This window comes from Camelus bactrianus, chromosome 13, assembly GCF_048773025.1.
Source record: "Camelus bactrianus isolate YW-2024 breed Bactrian camel chromosome 13, ASM4877302v1, whole genome shotgun sequence".
NCBI lineage: Eukaryota > Metazoa > Chordata > Mammalia > Artiodactyla > Camelidae > Camelus > Camelus bactrianus.
Window position 1 is genome coordinate 49276842 of NC_133551.1, and position 21057 is coordinate 49297898.

Sequence of the window (21057 nt, forward strand, 5' to 3'; positions counted from 1 at the left end):
TTGACTATGTATATTAGTGTTTTGGGATATCAGGGCTCTCACAGTGGGAGAAGAGAGATATAGGAAGGAATGTGGTGGTTGATTTGAATTAGAGGTGCCAGTTTAAACTCAAGTTTACAATAAAAATCAATGACAGTGCTTTTAAAGTTTAGACTCCTGGGGCACAGCTCCAGAGATTTTGAAATAGCCATCCTAGAGCCTAGGAGTCTGTATTAAAATTCATCTCAAGTCATTCTAGTATGAGTAGACTGTGCTTTTGAGAAACTACTTTTGAAGCTGGGGTTTTCAAGGCCAACCAATATTCAGTTATGAGTTATTTAACCTGGGCCATTTTACTTCAGCTTACCCTGGACCATCTTAATTATTTCTACGTCTGCTCTCCCAGCTACTTTTCTCAGGGTTGTTAGAGGTAACATCTCCCCAAGTTGTGAGGTCTCTTTTCTTCACTGTGTGTTGTAAATACATGTCTTGGCTCGCATATCTCTCTGGCTGTTTTTATTTTCTAAGTATGCTTTTGGTATTTTTTTCCCAGTAGATTTGTGATTACCATATGAAAAGCATTGTATTCTAGGTTCTGAATTGATGGACAAGGTCCCTACCCTCATGGAGCCTACTTACATTTTGATATAGAATAAAATATGGAAGAGGAAGACCATTAAATGATAATTCCAAGTGTGGTGAGAAATCCACACTTGGCCTAACCTAATAATGAATAAAAGTGAGAAAGGACTTCCCTAAAGAACTGACGTTTAAAACAAGAATGAATGGAAAGTTGAGTAGACTTAGGTGAAGGGAATGGAGTAAAGCTGGAGGCAGTAATTTTTGCAGAGGGAGCAATAAGTGGAGTGAGTGAGAACATTGGAGGGGATGAGTTTAGACAGCAAAGTAGGGTCAGATCATGAAGAGTCTTGCAGAGGCTTTAAGGATTTTGAATTTTATCATAAGTGCAATGGGAAGTTATTGAGAGGTTTTAAGTGAAGCAATAACGTCGGATTTGCTTTGTGAAGAGGTGCCTGTTGGCTGGAGAATGGTAGAGGAGGGGCAAGGATAGGAAGGTGGAGAGTGGACACTAGTTAGGAAGCTGTTGTACTAGTTTTGGTGAGACTGGTCTCCTGGACTGAGAGAGTAACAGAAGAGATGGAGTTGGGTAAGTAGATCCAAAGTAGACTTATAAAGTTTGGTGATAGATTTTTTTTTAGATAGTGATGAGGAGGGAGGAGTCAAAGATGTCTTACAGATGTCTGATTGGAGCAGTAAACTGAGAAGGGAAAAGTGGAAAAAGATCACACTGGGGATAAAGATTGAGTTTAGTTTTAAACATGTTGAGTTGGAGGTGCTTCTGAGATGTCTAGTACATTGTTGAAAATACATGTGAACTCAAGAGAAAAGTCTGGAGATCTGGATGGATTTAAGCGTGAGACATGGTCACTGAAGCCATGGCTGTAGGTGAGATTGCCTAGGCTGCCAGCACCTATGCGAAAGGAGGAAGACCCAAGTAGAGATCTGTTCTTCCCCTGAAGCTGTCTAGAAAATATGATCATACTGATTTCTTCTTCTGACCATCTTGGTTTTGTTTTTTCCCCATCTTGAACTTTTTAGGTGGGTAGATGAACGCCAGTTTTCCTGATTAGTTCTTTCTTTTTCTCTTCTTTTTGGATTTGGGCTGAGTATTTTTTTATGATTCCATTTTATCTTCACTATTATTTCATTAGTTTTACCTCTTCCTAAATTTTGTTTTAGGAAGTGATTACTCTAGGGTTTACCACACACATCTTTAACTTATCATACTCTACCTTCAAATACACCATATTATAAATAGTGTAAGAACTTTATAAACCATATATAGTTGACCCTTGAACAGCTTGGAGAATAGGGGCTGCTGACCCCTGCGCAGTTGGAAATTCATGTGTAAAGTAGAGAATTTGCATATAACTTTACAGTTGGCCTTCCATATTCATGGTTCTGAATACATGGACTTAACCAACTTCAGATTGTACTAGTACATATTTATTGGGGGAAAAAATCTGTGTATAAGTGGGACCTGTGCAGTTCAAAACCGTGTTGTTCAAGGGTCAGCTGTACTGCTAATTCCCCTGACCCAATCTTTATGTTAATGTTGTTGTACATTTTACTTTTACATGTTAAAAACCCTATAATAAATTACAATATTTGCTTTAGATAGGTATCTTTTAAAGGCATGTTAAATAAGCGACAATGGTTTTTAAAATTTGCATTCATTTTCACAATTTCTGGAACTCTTCATTTCTTTTTTGTAGATCCAGGTTTCCATTTAGTATCATACTTCTGCCTGAAGAACTTCCTTATAACATTGCCAGCCAACTGGCAGTATTAGAAAAGATTTCTTTCTTTCTTTTTAAAATTAATTAATTATTTTAAAATTTTATTTTATTGAGTTATAGTCAGTTTACAATACTGTGTCAATTTCCAGTGTAGAGCACAATTTTGTAGTTATACATGAACATTCATATATTCATTGTCACATTCTTTTTCACTGTAAGCTACCACAAGATCTTGTATATATTTCCCTGTGCTATACAGTGTAATCTTATCTATTCTATATACACCTGTCAGTATCTACAAATTTTGAACTCCCAGTCTGTCCCTTTCCACCCCCCCTCCCCCCCGGCACCACAAGTTTGTATTCTATGTCTACGAGTCTGTTTCTGTTTTGTATTATGTTCATTTGTCTTTTTCTTGTCTTGTCTTGTCTTGTCTTGTCTTGTCTTGTCTTCTCTTCTCTTCTCTTCTCTTCTCTTTTCTTTCCTTTTCTTCTCTTTTCCTTTCTTTCTTCTCTTTTCCTTCTTTCTTTTCTTTCTTTCTTTCTCTCTTTCTCTTTTTCTCTCTTCCTCTCTTCCTCTCTTTCTTTCTCTCTTTCTTTTTGGATTCCACATATGAGTGATCTCATATGGTAATTTTCTTTTTCTTTTTGGCTTACTTCACTTAGGATTCTCCAGGGACATCTGTGTTGCTGCAAATGGCATTATGTTGTCATTTTTTAAGGCTGAATAATATTACATTGTATGAATATATCACATCTTTTTTATCCAGTCATCTGTTGATGGACATTTAGGCTATTTCCATGTCTTGGCTATTGTGAATAGTGCTGCTATGAACATTGGGGTGCAGGTGTCTTTTTGAAGTAGGGTTCCTTCAGGATATATATGCCCAGGAGTGGGATTCCTGGGTCATATGGTTAAGTCTATTCTAGTCTTTTGAGGAATCTCCATACTGTTTTCCACAGTGGCTGAGAAAAGATTTCTTTCAGCTTTTGTTTGTCTGAAAGTCTTTATTTTGCCTTCATTTTTGAGAGATATTTTTACTGCATATAGAATTGACTTTTTCTTCTAGTGTTTTTAAAATGTCACTTTGTTGTCTTCTTACTTGCATAGTTTTTGAGATATCTGCTATAATTCTTATCTTCATTCCTCTGTACGTAATCTTTTTTTCTCTTGTTGCCTATAAGATGTTCTCTTCATTTTGATTTTCAGCATTTTGACTATAATAAATGTAGGTGTGTGGATTTTTAATTCCTTCTGCTTGATGTTCTCTGAAATGTTTGCATCTGTGATTTGATGTCTTGCATTATTTTGGGGAGATTCTTGGCTGTTACATTTTCACATTTTTCTTTTGCCCCATTCTTTTTCATTTCTGCTTCTGGGACTCATTGCATGTATTGTTCCACAGTTCTTGGATGATTTTATTTATTTTTTGGGGTGAATGTGTGCCTGCCTGCATGCTTGTGTGTTAGTTTGGATAATTTCAAGGTATCTGAGCCTTTCCCTAGTTGTGTCCAGTCTATCTTTGATCATGTTTTTTAAAAAAAAAGTCTGTCATTTACATTTGATTCTTATTTCTTAATTCTTACAGTTGACTCTTAAAACAGAGTTTACACATCTCAGTTGAAATTCCCCAAATCTTTATGCGGGTTGTCCACTTTTTTCTACTTGATGCTTGAACATATTAGTCAGTTTTTTTTAAAGTTCTTGTCTACTAGACATCTAACACCTAAGTCATCCCTCAGTTGGGTTTGTTGATTACTTTATCTCTTGACAGTGGATTTTTCCTCCCTTGTTTTTCCAAGTATCTTGCAATTTTTGACTGAGTGACAGATACATGTATAGAAGAATGGTAGAGATAGAGTTAAATAGTACTCATATTTGTAAATGGACAAGCATCTCTTTTCTCAGGCCATTTGTATCGGGAGCTGAATTACTCTATCAGTAATTGAGCTGGATTTGTGTTTTGTTATTGGTGTCTTTACCTTTACTGTAGCACAGACTTTACATTCCTCCAGGAGTAGACTTCTGTTACCTTGTCCTTGGAGCTGGCGGGCTTGGATGCTGTAGGGTTTTCTCAGTTTTCCTGCTTTCTCTTTAGATTTTAGTTGTCTCTGCCACCTTGTTACAAATGGGGGTCTCTCCATGCTCCTGCCCCTCCTCTATCATGGGTTATTACTTGTTTTTCACTGCTAGGCTTGTGATAGAGGCTGAGTCTTTTTGGTTTTTGTTTGTTTTTTCTTTTTCTTTTTTTTTTCCTTTTGTTTTGATCCAGCCTTCGTCTTCCTCAGGCCCTTGGACTTGAGGTGGGGCTTTTTCAGTATTTCTTTCCCTCAGCCAGATTAGCTTTGTTTATCTGTACTTACGTTGGGTGGGAGTTTCTTGCCTCCTTCCCAGCTGGAGCCAACCTCCACCTTAGCATTGGTGTAGGATCCTGGCCCCTGGATAGTTTCTGACACTTTTCCTAGAGGTAAAAGGATTTTGCTTCTACCCTTCCTACATCAGCTGTAGGTGTTTGCCTGTGTCTTGAGAAAGTCTTTCCTATTCTTCCCTAGAGGCAGAAGGGTTTTCGGTCCATTCTTCTCTCAGAAGCAATCTTTGCCCAAACACTATGGGTGAGAGGTTTTGCTGCCACTATCTCAAACTTAAGGTTTTTGCTTTGTAAGCTCTATAAAAGGTGGTGTGCCTTTGTCTCCCTCTGTAGCCATCAGTTATCTCCTTCCTGCATGTACCACAAAGGAGACTTTCTTTGGTCTCCTTTCCTACCCCAGGTCATTCTTGTGAGCATGTGGTGAAAGCCCAAGAGCTTCTTTCTGAGCTTGAGATTGAGTGGAAACTTCCCTTCTGTCTGGGGCCCTTTTTGCTCTAAACTGATACATTAGCTCATGATTGGCCTTTTAAATTTTAGCTGATTTCTTGGGGGCTTGGATGGTGGCCATCTCTTTCTCCCATATTCTGTTAAAACGTGAGACAGTTTGTCCCCTTCCTCCTAGAATATGGGCTTGTCCCTCTCAGGAATTTCATTTGTTGGGCTGCCTTGCAACGTTAGCTCTCAGATGTGGCTCAAAAATAAGCTTTTTTTTTTTTTTTTTTTTTGACTTACCCATTGGTTTCTCATTGTTTGGGAGGGATCATCAGTCTTTGTAGCTGTTTACATTTCAAGTAGAGATGGAACTACCATTCATAAGTTTTAAATTGATGTGGTAATAAAATAGGCTTGAATTTATGTTCTCTGGTCATATTTTAAAAACTTCTTTAATCCAAGTATTGCCCCCATGAAAGGCAAATTTTACTGTAGGCATTGTTAAAGTTTTAAATTTTATATAAAAATAAAATGACGTTAAGCCAAAAAATGACACCCCCCCACCCAATTCTAAGTGGTGGCTAAATGCATTTGGAGCCCCTCCACCAAATACCTGGCCATTTTGGAAGAAACAAAATTATGGAATGAATTTTGGAGCATTTTATTAAAAATAAGTTGCCTTTGGGTGTTTTCTGTAAAACTTGTGGCACAGTCCTACTTACTCATGAAAAGATATCCTATTTCACAGATTCTCCAGGTCTCTAAGTCCTTCCATCTGTGTTGTTTGTTCTCTCCTGCTACGTCCAGGAATCTGATGTTCTTACTGGCTTCTGTAGCCAGTGTCTTCCCATGTGGTTTTCTTTCTTACATACTGTAGTGAGAACCTAACTGGCTTTTATATGCTCTTGTAATGGATCAGTGAAGTTTTTTTGTTTAAAACTTTTAACTCATTAAATAGTGGTAACACATGTGTGCCTTGTAGATCATTTGAACATTGCAGAAAAGTAAAAAGAGGAAAACAGTCATCACCTATAATTCCATGTAGAACAACTCTTAGCATTTTGCATTCTGGCTGGTTTCCAAGAATAAACTAATAAATACATACCACAATTAAAATCATAATATGCATATAATTTTATATTTGGTATTTAATATTTAAGATAATTATAGACATCTTGCATTGTTAAAAGGTCTTAAACTTTTAAAATGGGACATAGATTCCATTATTTGGAGTTTTGTAAAATACACTAGAAACTGTCTTTACCAGTAACTACTTTCCTTTGCAGCAGTCGTAATTTGAAAATCAGAAAGGTTTAACTTTGAAGCTCATTTTAAAAGCTTATTTCATTTGTAATTGTATTTAGGTGCATAGAGATTCTTAGGTTTCTGCTTCTGTTTTTTAAGGTGGGTTTTGGTTTTTGGACCAATGATCCTATGGCTTGGCTTTCTTTTTTAATTTCAGAATTCCATACGGCACAATCTGTCGCTGAACAAGTGTTTCCTTAAAGTGCCTCGATCCAAGGATGACCCCGGAAAGGTAGGATTCATTTTCTTAAGATAAAATAATTGGATTGTTCATTGTATCTGTTGGCATGCTTGAATCTTGAATTATATCTGTTATATAAAGAAAAAGAATTGGAATGAAAGCCTTCAAGAACTTGTTCAGTTGACTGATCAAGGAACCTTTGTGAAATAGCCTGTCCTCTTTCACCCCAGCCACCCTACCTCACCTCATCTCACCTCACCTCACCTCACCTCATTATAGTTGGTATGCTTCAAGGACCAGCCAAACAGGGAGAACTTTCTTTTTAAGCAGTGAGAAGCTAGCTAGTGTAGAGCTGGTCTTCTGTTACAGTTTGCTGTTTCTAATGTAGTTTTTGTTTGGTAATTATTTTCTTAATATGTATTAAATTAAATTTGGTTTTTGAATTGCTTGTTGGAACCACAGCTTATGAGTTATTATATATAAGATGTGAATCTATGTGTAATTGACAAGTAGAAATAATTCTTATCCTGAAACAAAATTGTTTCTGTTACCTCCTTATTTTCTCAGTTGTTGTTTTTTCCTCTTCATTCCATTTATCTTCTGCCACTGTCACATTTTTAGTATTTTATCTGCAGAAACTTCCCATTTTTTGTTTCAAAGCAATGTCAACTACATTGTGGCCTTAACTAGTTGTGGTACTAGTTGCTTGGTTTCTAAAGCTCAGAGTACTTGCTTGGACCATATTTGATTGTCATGATAAATTATTAGTGAGATTAGGACTTTGAGATGATGTATCTGTTGGCAGGTACCCATCCTTGTTTGGCTGGTTAGACTTCTTGTCATCTTTTTTAGGCTACTGTCCCTGGAAGAATTTTTCTAAAATGTAAGCCATGTCATGTTATCACACTGCTTAAAAGCACTCCCCAGTGTCCTGGAGATGTTTCTTTGCTATAAAATATCCTTTACTATCTTTTCCTTGATCTGCATTTCTAGCTATGATTTCACCTCATTCAACGTGACTGTGAGGAACTACTTGACATTTCCCAAACATGCCTTGCATATGGTTTTCTCTTAGTGTGCAAACTCCTTCTATGTGTCTGATGTACGTCTTTTAAGATTGAGCTGCAACATTACCCTCTGAAGCTTTTTTCCCCCACATACTTTAGCTGAGTTTATTGTTTCCTCTTTTGAGTTCCTGTTACTTTGTCATCATGGTAGTAGCTCCTAACTGGTCTTTCTATCTTGAGGCTTACTATTTCCGATTTATAGTAGCCAGCCATCTTTCAAAATGTTGACCTAATCATATGCTCTCTTTGTTTAAAATCCTCATTGGTTATCTACCACCTGTAGGTTGAAGTCTGAACTCACGAAGGTGGGGATAATGTATATATTGTTCACTTTTTAGCCCCAGTTGCATACACAGTGGCACTGAGGAGACACTCTTGTTGAATGAATATATAATTGACTCCTGAACAAAGTGTGAATTAGAGGCGCTGATCTCTACACAGTTGAAAATTCCAGTATAACTTAGAGTCAGCCTTTGTTATACACATTCTTGTATATCCACAGTTTTGCCATCCCTGGATTCGACCAACTGCAGATTGTGTAATACTGTAGTATTTACTATTGAAAAAAAAAATCTGTGTATATATACATGGACCCGTGCAGTTCAAACCTGTGTTGTTCAAGGTCAGCTCTATTGTATCTACTGTTAGATGGTTAACTTCTTGAAGTAAGACATGGAGAGTTATTCATCTCTATTGTAAAGCATGCACTCTTAATTAATAAATGTTTTATAGCACCTTGTATGATCTACCTCATCAAGTTCGTTCTCAGTAAGACTGAACAGATTATTGTAATAGTCTTTTTATTTGACCCAGTTTATTATTTATCTGTGTTCATAACTCCAAGATAGTGAATAGGAATTGGTGAAATTCATTTTTCCTTTAAAGCAGGCTTATTTAAAAAAAAAAGTATAACTTTTTATATTTGCTTCATTGTAGCTTCCGATGGTCAGTGAGTCTGACTAAAAATCTTAACAGAGTTTAGAGATTATCTATTTTTATTAGAGTTCTATGAAGGTACTAATTGGAATCTGTAAATATTTGGTTCAGACTTAATTTTTAAATGAGGTTTAAATCATTAAAAAAAAAAAAAAAAAACCATGAATGCTTAGCTATGTTATGTACTAAATTTTAACCAATTAGAGACCTGTTTTTTAAAAACTTGTTCTGTTAGGGTTTCTTTTATGCAGAACTTAAAAGCTTTTCTCCACCGTTAATTAAATAATGTCATGGGGTAAGGTAGATGTGGAAAACATGTTTTCTTTGCAACTATTCTTGTTGAATCAGGATTGTCTTACTACTGTGTAACCAAAACAAAGTACAGAAATAAATTGAATCCTGGGAGGTTAATAAAAGCTTTCAACTTTTACCATTAGTCTCTAATTTTAAAGTTTGATTTTTATCAAAACACGTCATTGGTCTTGGTCGTAATAGTAAGTATCATAGATTTGATCTTACGAAGTATATTTGTACTGATAGAGTCATTTTTGTTTTCAGTCTCAAGGTGAGATTTAAATACCTAGTGTTCTTACTGATTTTGGTCAGAAGTAAATGTTGTAAATCTGATCTTATAAAATAATATTTCTATGAATAAAACCGTTTTAGATTTTGATATCAAAATAAGATTTTTGTTTAAAAAAATTCTATTGCCTAAAAAAAGTTTTGAAAACCTCAAATCTTGCCCATTTGATAGTAGAGGAAATAAGGTCTCCAATGACTTTCCCAAGTGCATATGTGGAATTAGAACCCAGCTGTATTGGCCAGACTTACTTGAAAGTCACAGACACCTATTACAGACCAACTTAAGAGAGAAATATGTCTGTAGGAAGAACTGGAACTGGAGCCTGATTTTTAATCGTATCACCAGGAATGTCTCTTTATATCCCTTAGTTCTGCTAGCTTCTCTGATGGCTTCATTTTCAAGTAAGTTTGTGGCAGAGATGGCCATCAGCAGCTTCTGGCATATATTCTACAATTTTAGTAACCCTTGACAGAGAGTGTTTGTTGTCTTTCCACCAAGTCCCCTGGAGTACAGCAAACATCTTAGAATGAATGCGGAACAAACAGAAAACAATTGGTTTTTTGGTTCCTAGGCTGGTGCTTTTTCCACTATACCAGTCTTCCTTGAAAGGGAGGCCAAAATGTTTAAGTTTTGGTACTTATGAAGTGTTTTTTCTTTTTGTATTACAGTGTTTCCTGGCATTTGAGGAGCTTTTCCAAAACCACCCTCACCACAGTGGGAGAAAACCATTGAGCCAAGGTGGGGTGGGAGTAGTTTTTGGTCTTGGGTAATGGGTGGACTTTAACCCCTTAGGATTTTACTAGCTACTGCCATGATCTAGATGGGTCCAAGAGGTAGAGATAGAAGTAGCTCATACAGTGTCATCCTCCTCGTATTTTTATGGTATAGCCCTCTGTTCAGTATATTACCACAGAGATGTGGAAGCTTAAACATGAAAAATATTGCTGAATTACAGGTGCTTTTATATGGCGATTTATTCCTGACTTAATCCTTTATTTTCTAGAAGCTTTTGCCATAAAAGTCTTTAATATTTGATACTCTCTTATGTACATTGATGGTCTGAAATTCATTTTCCTCTGTTCACTCAAACTAAATTCAAACAGTCACATTATTACTTTCTTTCAAAAGAAACACAAACCAAATGAAATTATATTTTGCATCTATAACTCTCCTGCTTTTTTGGGGACAGAATTCTATTTTCTTTTCCCTTGATTATGGCCCTGTTTCTGTATCCTGCAGTCTGGTTTGTTTGTTTGTTTGTTTGTTTGTTTGTTTTTTAATTGTCTTTTATCTCCTCTCTTATCATTGGCTTTATTTTCTGTTATTTTTGTCTGGCTTTTTTATTTAATTTTTTTTTGATGAAAATTGTCTTATTCTACAATTCACACATGCCTGTTAATTATCTTGAAGGTAAATGTTTTGCTCACATTATGGAAAGACAAATCTTATCAACTAAATTTAGTTTTTAACAAATAGAGTTTTCTTTCTTTGCTTTCCAGCTTAATTTTTTCTCAACCTTCCCTCTTCTCTAGCTCAGGAAAATACCTTGACTTAAAGGAAATAAGAGATTTTAAGAAGTAGTTTCAACGATTTGCATAATTAAACAGCAGCAGTTGTCTCCAGTAGAACTAAGATGGTAGCTAAGAAGTTTTAAGACCCCTGAAGGCCACCTGCCTGTGTGGCCTGGGAGAGATAACTACAGTGAATTCATAGTAAGAAGAGCTTTTTATTATTTGAAAGCTTTTTCTTGCCTAGGATGGGGAGGTTGTAAAGACTCATTGGCTGTGAGGATCGATGTCTTTAAACTCACTGCTAGAGAATTAACTTTTGGAAGTTCTGAGATTGTGATTATTTTCTACTCCTGTCCTCTGCCATAGTATAAGAGACCATAACATAGTTGACTGACTGCTTTTATTCAAAAGGTATTCTTTTTTGACCACATTAGTATTATTTTGTATATATTTGTAAATTGTCTATTATTTGTTGGTATCCTGTTTTGGTCATTTTATTTATTTAAACAAATGTAGGACAACTGGAGAGCTTTGAGAAAACATAAGATATAACATTAAGTGATAAATAGTGTTGCAAGAATCATAGGTATGTACCCTGAAGAAGGAAGATAGTATTATTTTAATACTAGTCTTAAAGTAGATGTGTGATTTTTGTGAGGAAGAAGTTGACCTCTTGTCTATGTCTTTGAGTAAAACCAAACAGGAAGTAGAATTTAAAGATAGACAAGAGTTCAGTTAGACAAAAATAAGGACATCCTATTTATTGGAGTGAAAAAAATACTCATAGGGTTCCCAAGGGAGACTTTAGAGTTGCCACATCTAAAGCATTTCAAGGAGAGGTGAAATTATTAACCTTTGTGGTTTTAACTCATAATAGGTAAGAACCCAAATTGGAGGCTGAGAAGCTGACATGATCAAGTTTAGCTGAGGGACTAATCAGAACAAAGTTGAGATAGAATCAGGAATTAAGGGAATTAATTTAAGTACTCACATGAGATCAAGAGTAAAGAAATGGTTGGTGCCAAGAGTGCATGTTAAAGCAAAAGTGGATTATGAGTGTGAGACAGTCCATTAGACAAACCACGGCATAGTAAATAAGCATTGAGAGAGGCATTCAGAGAGGATCTGAAAGATTGAGTTGGATAAGAGGTGAGGGTCTGATTCGGAGAGAGAACACTGCAGAAATAGAAGTGCTGGCAAAGAACCCTGACAATATACTGTTAGTCAAAGAGTTTAGTTAGAGCTACCTTTTATTTGCACATGGCAGTATTCTCTGTTCTCTTTAGGTGGGAGTTAACATTTTGAACATTTTGTTGTTATTGTTGGCCTCTATTTTCTTCCAGATCTAAACTTCTTTTTAAAAAATAATGTTTCACCTACAGATTAAATTTTTTAAAATTATATATGGTAAAATTCACTCTCTGGTGTATAATTCTAGTAGTTTTGACAAATGCATGCAGTGTAAGCATCACTATGATCAAGATACAGAACACTGTTGCCGTTTGGTAGTTAGCCCCCTCCCCCATCCCTGGCAACCCCCTCATCTATTTTTTCTTTATAATTTTGCCTTTTCCAGAAATTCATAGAAGTGGGATTCATACAGTAGGTCGCCATTTGAGTCTGGCTTCTTTTGCTTAGCATAACGCATTTGAGATCCGTCTGTCTTAGGAATATCAACAGTTTCATCTTATTTCATACATTTCCTCTTACGGATTTTCCACAGTTTAATCACTATTTGAAGGACATTTGGGTTGTTGCCAGTCACAGGTATATTTGACTGTCAATTTTTTTTTAGGCTTAGATTCAATAATTAATTTGACAAATACTGAGATACAAGACAATGTTGAATTAACCTAAACTAGTAACATATAATAGTCATACTAAATTGCTTTGTGAGTTATAGTAAATACAAGTGAGCTATCTGTCTCTTGGAAATCAATTGTGATACAGTAAAATGGTACCTTTAACTTAAAAAAAATTTCTAAAAGGATTAAGTTAAGGCACTAATGATTTAAAAATAGGTTATGACCAACTGTTAATAACTTAATAGAATATACTCTCTTAAGTATCTTTAACATTTAGAGAAACCATTTACTGTACTATAATCAGTATGCTAATTGCATATTATTTTTAATTTATTGATTAAGAGTAAATTCCTTAACAATCTTTCCTGGGCGACACTTAGATTAATTTGATAATCAATGTAAAAGTAATAAAAACCTGTCTTTGTTCAACAAGAATGTTCCAGAGAACTGAGCTGGCATTGGAACAGTTTTTGTCCTTACATTCATTCAGCTATGTAGCTATCCAAGCTGCCTGCCTTTGAGTACCTTTTGTGTATTTGGCTGTTGATACCTTTAAAATTGGATTGTCAGATGTAAACTGGGAGAAAAAAAAACATTGAGACATCATATGAAGTTAAAGAAACCAAGGGCAAAAGGGATCCGGTACTGTGTCTAAGGCTCTTTGGAATGGTGTGCATTGAGAGCAAGGCAGAGCAGAGTATAGTCTGTAAAGATTCATTTTACCAGTGAGCATATATACATAACTAACTATAGTTAGAACATAAAATTCACAGATTTAGCCATTTGAAATGGTTAGCTATGTATGATAGGGACTGCTTTCCCCCAGAATATGAAATTAATATTAACTTCTTGGGGTTATTTATGTTTAATTAGATAATGACATTTTTATTAGGCTGTTTTTAATCTGAGGGCTGCTAAAGAAAAGCCACATTAGTGTGTAGTAGAGCAGGGTGCTTTGTGTTGACATAATTTCAATCAAATTATTGGAACAATTAAGATGTACTTTATTTGAAGAGAGAAATATTTTGTAATGATGAAAATAAAGGCATTTAAGTCCATTGTTGGTCATTGACACATCTTTATTTCTGATGCATTTTGTATACTTTGGTTTTCTTAATTTTCCTATTAATTATTTCTTATTATTGGTTTGATCACTTCTATTTAAGAATGCTGCCTCGTTTTCAACTGAGTGTTACATCCCCAAATTAATCTTTGTTTTAGGATATCTTGAAGTTGACAGGTGATTTAGATTTGGAAGCTGTAAAGTTGTAGTTTGTGATCTTTCTTTGAAATTTTGCAGACTAAGACATAGCAGTCTTCTTCTCCAGGAGGACATTAACTGGCTGTACCAGAATTGCTGATATGAATTAATAATAATGTCTACATTTGTATATTCCTTTACAGATTAGGGGGCTATTTTACATGTATTATCTCAATCTTTAAAACAAACCTGTATTCAGGCCCCAGTTTTAGATAGTGATCTTTAAGTCCATAGTAGATTTTCCATAACACATTACTGTTCATAATGGAATGTCACATAAATGGTATCCTTCAGTATATACTCTGTTTATGTCTAGATTTTTTCATTCAGCATAATGTTTGTGATTCTGTTGCATTATGTCAGTTGTTTGTTTCTTATATTGCTAAGTAGCATTCCACTGTATGACTATACCACAATTTTTTAATCTGTTTGCCTGTTGGTAGACACATTTGGGTTGTTTTCAGTTTGGGGCTATCATGAACAAGCTACTAGGAAATTCTTAAACAGGTTTTCTATGGACATATGCTTTTGTTTCTCTTGAATGATGGAAGAATTGCTATGTCAAAGGATAGGTGGAACGTTAACTTGATAAGAAACTGCCAAATCTTTTTCCAAAGCGGTTGTGTATTTTGCATTCCCAGTAGCAAGACATACGAGTTCCAGATGCGCCACATTCTGATTAACACTTGGTATTACCTTTTTAATTTTAGTCATTTTAGTGGGTATGAAGTAGTATCTCATTATGCTTTTATTTTGACTTTTCATGATGACCATTGATGTTGAGCATCTTTTCATGTGCTTACTGGTCATTTTTATATCTTCTCTGAAAATTCTTTTTAAAGTCTTTTGCCTTTTTCTTCCTTTTAAAATTTGATTGTCCTTACTAAGTTGTAAGAGTTTTATATATATTCTAGACATGTCTTTTCTTAGATTTATATTGTGTAAACATTTTACCAGTCTGTGATTTTTGCCTTTTTGTTTTCATAACAGTGTCTTAAAAAAGAGTAGAAGTTTTGGATTTTGATGAAGTCTAATTTATTAATTTAAAATTTAATGATTAGTGACTTGTATGTCCTGTTCAGGAAATCATCCAAGGTCATAAATATTTACTTCTCTGTTTTCTTCTGCAGGTTTTATAGTTTTAGATTTTACATTTAGGTCTGTGATCCATTTCAAGTTAATATTTGTGTATCGAGTGCTTAATCTTCCTGTTGAATTGTTCTTTTATCATTATGAAGTGTTCTTAATTTTGTAAAATACTCTTTGTCTTGAAGCTTTATTGGTCTGATGTTAATATAGCCACTACAACTTCCTTTCTTTTTTTTTTTTTTTTAACATTTTTTATTGATTTATAATCATTTTACAGTCAATGTTGTGTCAAATTCCAGTGTAGAGCACAATTTTCAGTTATGCATGAACATACATATATTCATTGTCACTTTTTTTCTCTGTGAGCTACCATAAGATCTTGTGTATATTTCCCTGTGCTTTACAGTATAATCTTGTTTATCTATTCTACAATTTTAAAATCCCGTCTATCTCTTCCCACCCTCCACCCCCTTGACAACCATAAGTTTGTATTCTATGTCTATGAGTCTATTTCTGTTTTGCATTTATGCTTTGTTTTTTGGTTTTTGTTTTTTAGATTCCACATATGAGCGATCTCATATGGTATTTTTCTTTCTCTTTCTGGCTTACTTCACTTAGAATGACATTCTCCAGGAGCATCCATGTTGCTGCAAATGGTGTTATGTTGTCAGTTTTTATGGCTGAATAGTATTCCATTGTATAAATATACCGCATCTTCTTTATCCAGTCATCCGTTGATGGACATATAGGCTGTTTCCATGTCTTGGCTATTGTAAATAGTGCTGCTATAAACACTGGGGTGCAGGTGTCATCCTGAAGTAGGGTTTCTTCTGTATGTAAGCCCAGGAGCGGGATTCCTGGGTCATACGGTAAGTCTATTCCTAGTCTTTTGAGGAATCTCCATACTGTTTTCCATAGTGGCTGCACCAAACTGCATTCCCACCAGCAGTGTAGGAGGGTTCCCTTTTCTCCACAACCGCTCCAGCATTTGTCATTTGTGGATTTTTGAATGATGGCCATTCTGACTGGTGTGAGGTGATACCTCATTGTAGTTTTGATTTGCATTTCTCTGATAATTAGTGATATTGAGCATTTTTTCATGTGCTTTTTGATCATTTGTATGTCTTCCTTGGAGAATTGCTTGTTCAGGTCTTTTGCCCATCTTTGGATTGGGTTCACTACAACTTTCTTATGCAACTTTGTGGTATATTTTTTTTCTAGTATTTTGCTTTTAGTCCATAAATACCTTTGTATTTAAAGCATGTCTTATAAACAGTAGGTAGCCGTTGACTCTTGCTTTCTAAGTTCTAACAATCTCTGCCTTCTAATTGGAAAGCTTAGTATTGTATATATATTGTATATGAATATTCGTTTGGTTGCTATTTGTTTTTATTTTGTTTCTGTGTTGTTTCATTTTTACAACCTTTGGGGTTAATCAAATACGTTATAGCATTCTATTTTATTTCCTCTAGTGACTTCTTAGCCGTGTTCCTTTTATTAATTTTTTGGTGGTCATTCTAGAGCTTCACAATATGTACTATTAACTTACCAAAATCTGTTTAGAGGCACTATTATACCACTTTTCACTTCACACCTTACACTTTATACCACTTACTGCTTCCCTCTTCCCATCCATTTCACAGGTATAATAATAACCTTACAAGAATATAAGTCCATTTATCTACCCATCCATTTCTTTGTGCTATTTTTGTACTTGAATTATAAATCCTACCTTAGAATTTGTTTTATTTTCTTTAAAAAGTTAGTTGTGTTTTAAGGAAATTGTGTTGAAGAAAATATTTTTCCTAATTATTTACCTTTTCTGATGTTCTTTTCTGTATATCCAAGTTTCAGTCTAATATTTTTCCTCTTTAGCCTAACAAATCCTTTGGCAATTCTTATAGTATGGGTCTGCAGGCAACAAATTTTGTAGGCTTTTGTATATCTGAAAGGGTCTTTATTTCATTCTCATACTCTTTTTGGGTGTGGAATCTTGAGTTTTTTGGATTTTCCCCACCTTGCAGAACTTTGAAGATGTTCCATTATCCTTCACCTCCATTATTTCCATAGAAAAATCAGCTGTCATTTATATTCTTATTCCCCTGTATGTTATATGCCCTTCTCCAACCCTACCCTCTCCTTGGTAGCTTTCAACATTTTTTCTCTATCTTTAGATTTAAGCAATTTAACTATGATGTTCCTCAGTGTAGTTTTCTTTATATTTATTCTGTTTGGGATTTGCTAATCTAGGATCAACAAGAAGGAGTTTTCCTCCATATCTGAGATATTTTTGATTGTTATTTCTTTAAGAGAATTATGGCCCCTTTTTCTCTCCTTTCCTTTTAGTGTCCAATTAAAATGTGATAGAATGATACTGTTTCACAGGTCATTATAGTTTTCTTTATTCATTTTCCTCTGTTCTTTTTCTTTTCCTTAGATTGGATGATTTTTATTGATCTATCTTCAAGATCTCTGACTCTCTGACTTTATTCTTTCACATCTGGTGAACTTTTTATTCCAATTATTGGACTTTTTAATAGTAGAAGTTCAGTTTGGTCCTTTTTTATATATTAAGAGAAAATTGGTGAAATGACTTCAACCATTTGCTTTGATGCTGGAACATTAGGGCTTTTGTGTTGTCTCCGTCCAGTTTGTGGGCAGGAGACATGCCCAGGAGCTTCTGCTTCACTGTGGGTTTTTACAGTAAGAAGGTATGTAGTACTGTCCTGATCTGTATAGGGTTTAGGAACCCCCTGAACCTAATTCATTCTTTCATCTGATTTCCTTACATCATTGTTGATGTTTTGTGATTCTGGGTTTTTACATGAAAACAAAGTAATTAGAAGAAATGAGATTTTTAAAAATACTGTTTTTTAAAAAATGCTTATTTGTTATTTTATTTTGATTGGGGTGGGGGAAATAATTAGGTTTATTTATTTTTGAAGAAGATACTGGGGATTGAATCCAGGACCTCGTGCATGCTAAGCATGCGCTCTACCACTTAAGCTGTACCCTCTCCCTAAAAAATAATATTTTAACAAGAAATAACTTGGATTACTGTGTCACCTCCAATTGGGCTCCTTCCTCTAATCTCTGCTTACCTTTGTTCCATCCATTACATTGCTGTCTTAGGTATGGTACACTGTATACACACAAACCTACCTCTGTTGCCACATTTTCAACTCCAGCCCTCATCTTTATGTCCCTAAACTTTATATTGATGCTGTACTCACCATTTTTCTTAGATTTATGATTCAATTAAATATCTTTTTTTTTTTTTGCCCAAATTCTTTTTTATCAAAGTAGTCTTTCTATCTTACCCATCCTTTAATGCCCAGCTCAAATGTCAACATTACTCTGAAGGGAGGTAACCTTCCTTTTTCTTTTTCCTCCCTCCCTCCCTCCCTCCCTCCCCTCTTTCACCTCTCTTCTTTTTATTACCATAGTTCTTTGAACATACCACTGTTACAGCTCCTGAATGATGTAGCTGCTATCTGTATTTTAATCTGTTCGGTTCGATTGTGAGTTTTTTGTTGACAGTGATTGGGTCTTTTTCATTTTCATATACCCATAGCACCTAGCATAATACCTGATACCTAATAGATGTTTCATAAACATTTGTCTTTTCCTAGTTAACTAAGAACTAGCTGTTCTGTTCTTAAGGAAGCTTTTAAAATTGTACATTAATTATCTTCCTATTTTGGATTAAAGGCTGGTCTTTAGATGTTTTAGAAATTGTCACTTTGCTTCTTTTCACTCAGACCTTTTGTTTTGATCAGTAGGGCAGGGATCAAAACAACTTATTTCACTTCTCAATATTAACTCACATGTACTTTGAATTTGAGAGACTCTTCGGAATTCTTATTCTTCAGGTAGGCAAACTGCTTGACTTATCTGACATTAATGACTATTTAGAACTTTTATCAAGACTGACATGTTCCAAAGGAAAGCCAGGAAACAGTTTGAAATCAAGAGACTTGACTTCTTTCTGGGCAATATCACTAACTTTGCTTTGTGACAAGTGACTTTTGACTTTGTTGGCATACCACCGTGTTAGATTAGAGTTTCTTGATTCCTGTTTTTTTTTAATTAAAAATATTTTTTATTGAGATATAATTCATATACCATAAGTTTACCTTGTAAAAGTGTGTAGTTCAGTGGTTTTTAGTATATTTGCAAAGTTGTACAACTTTCACTACTAATTCCAGGGCATTTTCATTTTATCAGCCCAAAACAGAAACATTTCTCATTAATGGACACCCTGCCTCATCCTCCACGCTTCAGTAATTTACTTTTCGTCTCTACGGATTTGTCTCTTTGGACATTTTATATAAATGGAATCCTACATTGTGTGACTTGTTGTAGATGTCTGGCTTCTTTCATAATTTAGCATAAGGTTTTCAGGATCATCTGTGTTGTAGCATATAGAAGTATTTTATTCCTTTTTATAACTGAATTATATTTCATTGTATATATATTTCACAGTTGTTTATCTGTTCATCAGTTGATGGACATTTGGGTTGTTTCCACTTTTGGCTATTACCGAAAATGCTGCTGAGATTATTTGTGGACAAGCCTTTGTATGGACATAATGTTTTCATTTCTCTTGGACGTGTTTTCATTTCTCTAGGAGTGACATTGCTGGGTCATATGTTTAATCTTTTGAGGAACTGACAGACTATTTTCTATGGCGGCTGCAGCATTTTATAGTCACAGTTATGAGGCTTCCAGTTTTTTCATATCCTTGCCAACACTTTTTATTGTGTGCCTTTTTGATTATAGCCATCCTAGAGTGTGAAGTGGTATCTCATTGTATTATGGTTCTGATTTGCATTGCCCTGATGGCAAATGATGATGATTTTTTTATGTGCATATTGGCTTGCTCTTTGATAGATATTGTAGGCAGTGAGAGATAATAGTAGAAGATTAATGCAAAATAAAGTCAAATAATGGAGGAGGGAACATTTCATATATATTTTATTTAACCCTCAGTATATCACCAGGGTCCATTGGACCCAATTTAGTTTTGAGCATCTATTTTGAGCAGTTTTAATTTGTTAAGATGATTATTTTATGACTTTTATTCTTTATATAAAGTATCTTCCAAAGAACAAGTAGAAAATTTATCATCATCTTAAGAATTACTTCATCATTGCCCATCAGTTTTTCTCCATCATGCCCAAATACTAAAATAACAAGAATACAGAAGAATGATTGAATGACCTAGAAGGGTGATACAGTAGTGAAATTGTCACTATTATCCTTCAGTTTTCTTATTGTGTTACCCAAAGTATTGCATCTTTCAGGAAGGCATAATAAAAGCCTATAGATGACATTTAATTCTAATCTTTTTCCTTTTAGTTTTCATTGAATATAGTTGAGAGTTTAGTTCTAAATACTGTACAGGCATACCTTATTTTATTATACTTGGCAGATACTCTGATTTTTACAAATTGAAGGTTTGTGGCAACCCCACTGAAAGTCTATGTGGCACCATTTTTTTCCAACAGCATTGGTTTACTTCATTTCTTTGTGTCACATTTTGGTAATTCTTACAATATTTTCAAACATTTTTATCATTATTATTATATTTGTTATGGTGATTTGTGATCTTTGATGTTACTATTATAATTGTTTTGGGGTGTTCTGAACTGCACCCATTTAAGACTGCAAACTTAGTTCATAAATGTTTGTATTCTGACTGTTGCACTCACCGGCCTTCATGTCTCTCTCCTTCTTTGGGCCTCCCTATTCCCTGAGACACACCAAGATTGTAATTAGGCCAATTAATACCCCTACAGTGGCCCCCAAGTGTTTATGTGAAAGGAAGACCCTCCACCAGCAAAAATGTTATGACTAGCTGATGGCTCAGATGATGGTTAGCATTTTTTAGCAATATAGTATTTTTTTAATTGAGGGATGTACATTTTTTTTAGACATAATACTGTTGCACACTTAATAGACTACAGTATAGTGTAAACATTACTTTTACATGCATTGAGAAACCAAAAAAATTGTGACTGACTTTATTGTGATATTTATTTTAATGCAGTGGTCTGCAACTGACCCTGAAATATTTCTGAGGTATTCCTTTGGTACTTTTGTTGAAATTCATCATAGTGCGTTACTCAAGGGAAACTTTATGAGGAACTTGCCTAGAAGAATAGGACGTGAAAGAGACTGATGTCAGTATAGCTTAGGTAGGAGATAGAGTTAGTT

At 34.8% G+C, this 21057-nt stretch overlaps 1 protein-coding gene across 5 annotated transcripts in view; it reads left to right on the forward strand.

The window, feature by feature from the left end:
• FOXJ3 (forkhead box J3) overlaps positions 1-21057 on the forward strand; it is a 120934-nt gene that overhangs the window by 47613 nt on the left and 52264 nt on the right. For all 5 annotated transcript variants that reach the window (XM_045520231.2, XM_074376693.1, XM_074376692.1 and 2 more), the window contains exon 4: positions 6563-6637. In XM_045520231.2, the coding sequence (XP_045376187.1) occupies positions 6563-6637 (75 nt within the window). The remainder of the gene's footprint in view (positions 1-6562; positions 6638-21057) is intronic.